This window comes from Mus caroli, chromosome 15 (assembly GCF_900094665.2).
Source record: "Mus caroli chromosome 15, CAROLI_EIJ_v1.1, whole genome shotgun sequence".
In the NCBI taxonomy this organism is placed as follows: domain Eukaryota; kingdom Metazoa; phylum Chordata; class Mammalia; order Rodentia; family Muridae; genus Mus; species Mus caroli.
The window spans coordinates 88,088,496-88,097,255 of NC_034584.1; the positions used below are offsets into that span (position 1 = coordinate 88,088,496).

The 8,760-nt window shown below is 44.2% G+C and overlaps 1 protein-coding gene across 1 annotated transcript in view; it reads right to left on the bottom strand.

Annotated features, from left to right (window-relative positions):
- Adamts20 (ADAM metallopeptidase with thrombospondin type 1 motif 20) overlaps positions 1-8,760 on the bottom strand; it is a 126,083-nt gene that overhangs the window by 48,013 nt on the left and 69,310 nt on the right. The window contains exons 20-28 of the mRNA XM_021183238.1: positions 8,266-8,476; positions 7,988-8,152; positions 7,417-7,581; positions 6,287-6,406; positions 5,224-5,331; positions 3,788-3,952; positions 3,395-3,685; positions 2,358-2,519; positions 464-637 (exon numbers count right to left, since the gene is read on the bottom strand). Of these exons, the coding sequence (XP_021038897.1) occupies positions 464-637; positions 2,358-2,519; positions 3,395-3,685; positions 3,788-3,952; positions 5,224-5,331; positions 6,287-6,406; positions 7,417-7,581; positions 7,988-8,152; positions 8,266-8,476 (1,561 nt within the window). The remainder of the gene's footprint in view (positions 1-463; positions 638-2,357; positions 2,520-3,394; positions 3,686-3,787; positions 3,953-5,223; positions 5,332-6,286; positions 6,407-7,416; positions 7,582-7,987; positions 8,153-8,265; positions 8,477-8,760) is intronic.

Sequence of the window (8,760 nt, forward strand, 5' to 3'; positions counted from 1 at the left end):
CTTTGTCTTCACTATCTTCACATTTCTAAACAAAACAATTTAACAGTGAGGAAGCAAACTTTAAAAGGATGTTATTTGGTTTTAGATCAGTTATTGGATAGGCACAGACAAAAGCCACATATAACCATAATAAACTCCAACAAGACATAGCCTTACAAGTGGAATGTTAACATTGTGCACAAATCTAATTAATCAGAGGGGAGGTCAGAGGTGTAATGAAAGAAAGTATCTCCATTAGTTCAAAATTCACGTATAAATACATATAAAACCATTACACATATGTAATTACAGTACTTGAATGAATTCCTGCTCACAATATCGACTTCAATAAACACGCCAGGACAGTTGATGGTCAGCTTTCAGAAGCAGTAATCAGATGCAAGATAGTTACGAATTTTTCCACTTACAAAGAGGAAATTCAAGTAAAAGGAACATGGTCATAAGCCTACTATAACTATCGTACCGAATTCCATGGTCCCCGATACCAGGACACATCTTCAGGGCAGGCGTGCAGGTGACACTGCATCATGCTAGGTGGCTTGGGCAGTTCACAGCTGTGTTCCTGTGTCATTTGGCCATTGGGAAACTGACAGATCACAAATCTTGATTTTACCCCTCCACCACAGGTTTGTGTGCACTGGAAATAAGAATAGCAAAGTTTATGCCCGTAAACTTCAAAGAGAATATTATATTTCTTCCATGGTCTTCTTTTGAGAGAAGGTCTCATGCAGCCCAGGCTGACCTGGAATTCCCTATGTAGCTGAGGGTGACTTTGAACTTCTGACCCTACTGCTCCCACTTGCAGATGTGCAGCACACTTAGCTTATGTGGCCAAATGCACAGCTTTCCTGCATGCTAGGTAAGCACTCTGGCAACAGAGATGCATTCCTAGATTGTAAGATGATAATGTTTATTTAATCAATGTTTAAATATTATTTGCAATGCTAGAGTTGGAAGTTGCTATGGGAGAGTAGATTTTTAAGGGAACTTGATACATTTCAGTTGGCAACTAAAGTATCCCTTTAAAGAAGAATTTCCAAATTACTTCTGAAGAGAAAGTATATGCCAAAGTCATTCTGAAAAGCTAAACTGAGTAATGTATCCATCTAAGAGCATTGACTCTTTCCTTTCCCTTTCCATCTAAAACATGGGGTAGGAGTGTGGTTAACCTTCAAAGTTACAGTTTCAGAAGTCATCCTTACATTTATGGTGCCTAAGGATGCTTGGGCACAAAGAACTACTTAATAATTTATTTTAAAGGCTGTTACAGGATATTTGAACCTGTTTCTAGTTAGGGTGTGGCTCAGCTCTTAGCACACATCTTTCATCCCTCTGGCTGGAATACAGACACCCCCATAGTACTCACCTTTAACCCCAACTAACGAAGATAAAGTTAGTTTGTAGAAGGAAGCACTCATGTTTGAAAGTGATGTCTAACTGAGTGGCAGACAAAGGGAGGAATCAGAGACAGATGTGACAGAATAGGAGATGCCCAACTTTCATGAGAAAAGGAAAGAGAAGCTACTTAAAGGAGAGACAGTCAGTACAGGAGGAAGAGAGCAGCAGAGGAATTCAGTCGAGTTCATGGGGAGCAGTGCAGTAGAGTTGAGAGGGAGAGTGGAGCAGCACAGAGGGAGAAGGAGGCAGCTTTACCTGGAGAGTCTTACAGAGACAGATTGAAGAGAGAACAAGCTAGACAGAGGTAAAGACAGAACAAGCAAGAGAATGAGAAGGAGCCAGAAGACTAAAAACGACTGCTAGAGTTAGTCTGAGGCCAGGAAGAGCAATTCAGAGGCCGAGAAAGAAGCCCGATTGAACAACTGAGCTGAACGAGAGATCGGAAAGGGGAAACTTGTTCAGCAGCAAGTCTCAGAGGCTTTAAACATTCTAGGCCTAGATTAGATTGGGCAGAGGCTAGAAGATTCCAGAGATAGGCCTAGGTTAGCAGATAGAGGCAGTAAGCCTCAGATACAACAAATACTCCAGGAGAATAAAAGATACTTTTACAAAAGACGACTTGCCAAATGAATGGCATGCAATAGAAAGCACGGCACAAACATCAACCTGGCTTTCTGTACCTATATCAATCTAAATTTCTAAGAAGTCTTTGAAAGATGTTGGTAGCTCACGCAGGTACCGGCCTCACGCACATACGCACATACATCGGGTTTTGTTAAGTAACATCGACCATGCTCTCTCACAAATGACTGTCACACCGGACTGCTTCTGCCAAAGGAACTTTTAAGAATATCTGTTTCTACACAAAATAGTGAGATGAAGTCATCCCACAGGGCCCAGAGGCAGGAAGCACATGACTTTCATCTTCAAGGATGGTATCAGGGGACAACATGACTTACTTCTCCCCAGTCCCCATAATTCCAGTGCGGACAAGGTCTGGAGCCACAGTGCTTTGACTCTGGGGGCTTGGAGGACCCATCACAGGAAGTAGCGCTTCGCCCATCTTCATCCTGGCAGACCACAGCCCTGTGTTGAAGACCACCGGCGCAGCTTCTGGAGCACTGATGGGAACAGAACAGAAATTCGCACTGCGCGCTCCACACGGTGAGAAAGGTGGCGACTGACTCAACGCAAAGCAACAGTCGACACAACGGGCCCAAAGCAAAGCAAGGTCAACAGCAAACTCTCCCACCTGGAGTCACTGTTTTAATCAAGAAAATCTGTCAAAACACTTGACTTTTACCAAGGGCTTCATTAGAATTTGACAATGGCAGCACATGGGTTTAATCCTAGCACTAGAGGCAGAGGCACAGAGGCACAGAGAGGCAGAGAGGCAGAGAGAGGCAGAGAGGCAGGCAGAGCTTTGTGAGTTCCAGGCCAACTTGGTCTACATAGCGAGCCCCTGTCTTAAAAATAAAAATTGTTGAGGAAAAGGTAGTCTTTCAGCCTTGCACTAGAAAGTGACCCCTCACTCTCAAAATATAGGTTACGTAGAAAGAATTTAAGGTCTCACTGGGAGGGTTTTTTAAAGCAGATATCATATAGTTACTTGCCGCTCAGCCCTGTCTACCCCATAAAAAGGACCCCCGCATCCTCAGGACTCACAGCAGCCTTCTGCATAGCCTTTCCGCAAGTTCTGTCTCTTTCTCAAAAACCTTGAGTCTTACCTATTACAGGGATTGATCTGGTTTGCATGATATGGACTCTAATCAAGGGGCATTCAAGTGCCTTCCTCAGTAATCCCTTCTCATTGGAGATTACCCTGGGGGGTTGTAATCTGCATCCAAATAAATGCTTCAGCCTTTGCAGAGCTGAGCTACTGATCTTTAGATAACATTTACATTAAAAGCATTTGATGTCATTACACCCATATCTGGGAAAGGATTGTAATAGGACTCAGTTACAAAATTAATATAACTCAATAAAGATGGCTTACTGCTCCCCAAGGGCCTGTTCTCCACTGGTTTCCTCTGATTGACAGCTGGACCCCCTGATCTTGATTCTTTCCTGGTTTGTGAGTTAATGGGACATTTCTGCCGGGAACGTGGCTTGGCTGCTCAGAGGAGCTGGGAGCTCGGCTGTATGAGGGTGGGCAGGCTGCCAGGCTACATTCTTGTTCAGTCACAGGACGGCCTTCCGGGTCACAGTAACTCTCATCGACCAGTTGGTGGTAGTTCACGCATAAAACACGTCGGGTGGTTTTCCCATGTCCACAGGAGGCTGAACACTGAGATCGGAAAGTTAACCAGCATTACAGTGGAATATACTCCATCCATTTCAAACTCTGTCTTTAAATTTTTGATGTCTGCTTGCTCGTAGGCATACTCACTGGTGACCAGTCCCCTGCTTGCCACTCTCCACAAGGGCTGAAGCAGAGAGACACCGCAGCAGGCCGAGGCAAGTGGGCACAATTCGACTCATCTGCCACTTCATCATGAGCATCCCGGCAGCTCACATAACGGGCCTGACTCCCTCTTCCACAGGACACAGAGCACTTTAAAAAAAAGCCAGAGAACAGTGAGATGGGTCTAGTTCCTCCCCCACTCTAGTCACCTGTAGCTGTTGTGTCTCAAAATACAAAAGTTGCAGAGAAAGCAGAAGAGGTTAGGCATGGCCCCCTGGTTGAAGGATGAAGCCACCCTCCCATCTCCAAAATTTAAACCCAGAATCGTTCCTATCTAAAGAAAATACAGGGACAAAGCGTGGAGCAGAGGCTGAAGCAAAGGCCATCCAGAGACTGTCCCACCTGGGGATCCATCCCATATACAGACAACAAACCCAGACACTATTGCAGATGCCAAGAAGTGCGTGCTGACAGGAGCCTGATACAGCTGCTCCTGAGAGGCACTGCCAGAGCCTGACCAATACAGATTTGGAGGCTCACAGCCAACCATCAGACTAAGCACGGGGACCCTAATGGAGGAGTTAGGGGGAGGATTGAAGAAGCTGAAGGGGCCTTATCTGGCATCAGTGGTAGGGGAGGCCCTTGGTCCTGTGAAGGCTTGGTGTTCCAGTGTAGAGGAATGCTGGGGCGATGAGGCAGGAGTGGGTAGGTGGGTGGGGGAGCACCCTCACAGGAGCAGGGTAAGGGGGGCAGGATAGAGGATTTGCAGAGGGGAAACTGGGGAAGGAGATAACATTAGAAATGTAAATAAATAAAAATTTTTTAAAAGAGGGTGATATCACATGGCGTTATTTCTGAGTCAAATACAGATAGGGCAGTAAAATTCCCCACTTTAGGTAATGTTTTACATGTCAGATCTAATAATTTGAATGAACATAATATTTAAAATATTTAGTCGCATGTCAAAATTAAAGGGACTGAAAACATCTTACATAGATATTAAAACAACCTTGAATGACTTTGTTTAGAGAAGTCATCTGATCTCATAATTTAAAATCTGGAATTAAAACAAGCTGAAAAAACTAATACATGATAGCTCTCGATTTAAAAAACAAAACGGGATGAAAATGTTGAGCCAGAGATGCAGTTAAGCCAGAAACTGATAAATGCAGAATACCGCATGTGTTTCTCAGCTATCCGGACTACTTCATTTTACAGAGTAGAAAACACATCCTGCAATGAAATGTGGGCTCATGGGAAGGACGGTCATTTTGTCATTCCAGCACCTGGTTCTAAGCCTACGAATCTCCCATGCCATCAAATGCCCGAGAAAGAATGCAGACACTAAAACCAGCAAAGCAGAGCAAGTGTTTTTCCTGTATGAAGCGAGGCCTCCACAGGAGAAATGCAGTGTCACTCACTGGGGTCCACGATCCATGGCGCCACTGTGCTGCCCTTCCCAGGGGAATGGCTGGTAAGGAGGTGGCCCCCACTTCTGGAATAGCCAGGCAAGGTGCAAATATACAGTCCTGTTCAAGAAAAATAGGCCTTATGGAATGCCATCTAACAACCCGCTCCGACTTGTGTTAAACCCTGTGCCTGGTTTCCCCAATCCAACTGCATGCTAAACTGTAAGTGGAGGACCCAAAGGCTCTCACTTACACAGTGCTGGCAAGGGCTAGTACTGACAGGAAGGGAGTGATAGTATTGGACAGGAAGGAAGTGATAGTATTAGACAGGGAGGAAGTGGGTGTATTGGGCAGGAAGGAAGAGATAGTATGGCACAGGAAGGAAGTGATAATATCAGACAAGACAGGAAGGAAGTAATAGTACCGGACAAGAAGGAAGTGATAGTACTGGGTAGGAAAGAAGCAATGATACTGGACAGGAAGGAAGTGATAGTACTAGACAGGAAGGAAGTGATAGTACTGGACAGGAAGGAAGTGATAGTACTGGACAGGAAGGAAGTGATAGTACTGGACAGGAAGGNGACAGGAAGGAAGTGATAGTACTGGACAGGAAGGAAGTGATAGTACTGGACAGGAAGGAAGTGATAGTACTGGACAGGAAGGCAACATTCCAATGTCTGTCACCATTCCATCTGGCCACTGAAAGGAGAAAGCCCTTTAAAACAGCCCTAATATAGAACATTCTGAAGGAATATGGGGCTGTGCCATGAAAAGAACACTTCCCCAAGTTCATGGGGTTCACAATCACAGACACTATGAAAGAGTGGGAAGATACGAGTCCAATGAACTCTTGTAGAGCAGACAGAGAAGAGCCTGGCATAAACACAAGGGGGGCAAAACCAAGAATGGCGTATTCTGTATTTTAGAAAGTGCTTCAAGATATAGATGATAAGGACAAATATATATATACATATATATGTATATATATATATATATATGTATAATTTGTGCTCATCGATAGTCCTTCTTTTATGTAAGTATTTCTTCTTTTGATCCATGAAGAGACTTCCTTTACCTGTCTGTCACTTGGCCGGCTGGCTTGCGGGCACTCTTTGTCATCTAGCATGGTGCCAAATATCTCACTGATACACTTAACAGCACGCATCTGATATCCATGTCCACAGGTGGCCGTGCACTGAAAGGAAATGACAGGTGCCAAAAACAGTTTTCAAGGGTAACATAGACCTCCACCTTCTCAGTGAACTACAGTTATATACAGTTAACTGTGTACTTTCCTTAGCTGTTTTGACCAATCCTTGGTATCAGATGATACTTGTAATCAGTAAATTGAATCAGCATGCCTATTTGTTCAAATTTATTGTGCAGGTATTACCTAAACACTGCAGTTCACCAAATGCACCATGAGTAATGTATTTTTTAAAGTTGTCAGGTTAAAATGTTGGTAGAGTCGTGTGATGCCAGGTGAAGAAACAACACAATTTCAGTAAAACACAAACCTGCCCAATGAACATACGTTATCTAATATGTTAACTAAAGTCCCTTCTCTAGGAAGAAATATGTATTTAGTTAAAGAAATGAGAGGAGCCTTCCATCAGCACGGCAGCCTCCATGGGACACTGAACTTCCCCACCTCACCTGGCCTGACCACCCTTCACCCCAGGGCCTTGGGCAAGACTCCTAAACACAGTAGGGGCAAAGTAAGGGCACTGACACTGGACACAGTTAAATGTCTGTTGAAACTGACGAAAGCAGATGTTTCCAGCATTTTTTGGTGAAAGTAAACTCAAAACTAAAGCTGAATACTAAGCATGGAAAACCTATTCAGGAACTGCATTTCAGTTCTGCATTTTTCAAATATTAATAATATTTTTATGTGTATGTATGTACGGATGGATGGATGGACATATGCCATTGCACTTATGTGGACGTCAGACAGCTTTGTGCAGTCAGTTTTCCTCTTCTACCTTTTATGACAGTTCCCGAGATCAAACTCAGAATATCAGGCTTTTTGTAGAAAGTCCCTCACCCACAGAACACTCTTACCAGCCCCTAGGATGTGTTTCTAAGTGACACCGAGCCATATTTCACTGCCTCCCCTAAGAAGAGAGTTAATTATTACAGTTTCCCAGCCACTCTCTCTCTGTACAGTTGCGTTGAAGCAGAGAAACCCCGTCATATACTCACAGACCCCCACGGTCCTACATGCCAAGAAGCGCACGCTCGGAGCTCACAGGGTCTCAGCAAATCAGGCTTGGTACTGGCATTACAGAAACCATCCCTCACAGGGTCTTCGCTCAGCTGACACCAAACCTGCCGCTGCTTCATTCCTTTTCCGCATGTGACAGGACACTGAGATGTGAACAGAGCCGCGTTACAAAGTGCCACCACTATCTGCCAGCCCCCTACCCCTCTAGAGACATTCGCTGGGTGAAACCAGCCACTCAGGTTTTAACATCTGCCACCCAGGTCTCATTAAAATATCCATCTGTTCTAGAAGATCCAAAGATAAGCTTTGGAGACGTTTGTGACCCACCAGGAGACGGTACTCCTGCTTTTTTATGAAAGCGGTGATAGACTAAATATCAGTAAATGTTACCGCTGGCCTAGTCTTTATAAATGGCCCCAGAACTAGACGGTATTACATGGCTTCCCTGCTTTTCTGATAAATACATTTGGAGCTTACACTCCTGTGCTGTAAGGTCCCGTAGCGTGACACTCTATAGCGGTTTTTTCTGAGCCACGTGTTTAATGTTACCTCACTCCACTCACTCGTTGCCCAGCTGGGACAGGGAAATTCATTGCAGTTCTCCAGCACCACCTGCAGAAGCTCCCGACACTCGCGATCATCAAGGCGGTGGCCAAAGCCATTTACGCAGTAGGATTCTCGAGTCTTCTCACCGCCACCACAACTCCTAGAACACTAAAAATAATAATAAAATAATTAATAATAATAATAATAATTTTAACAATAATGTATTTTAGAGAGCTAGAAACATTTGATTGGTGAAAGGGGAGGTATTTTTAAATTTTTACCTGGGACCACTCTGAATAATGCCACCTTGTCAAAACACAGCTGCCATGGCATGGCTCTCGGCTGGGAGGCTTGAGCTGGTCACCACAGTACTGATCTCCTACTGGGACAGTCTGTCCTTTATGAATGGAGTACTTCATGCAGTGAACATCTAGGGTCCTATATCCTTGGCCACACTGGGACGAGCAGTCGCTTTTCCCAGTGATGTGCCACCTAGAGAGGAGATGGTAGTACAGTTAGGAACAGTGCTTATGAATAATAATTTAAATTAAATTTAAAGGCTTGGGTATGATTTAACATTTTAAACATTTTAAGAGTTCAGGGATAATCCATTTGAAATTATATGATAAATTGCTGAATTAGCTATTGGATGGATCACAGGGCCCCCAATGGAGGAGCTAGAGAAAGTACCCAAGAAGCTAAAGGGATCTGCAACCCTATAGGTGGAACAACATTATGACCTAACCAGTACCCCGGAGCTCTTGACTCTAGCTGCA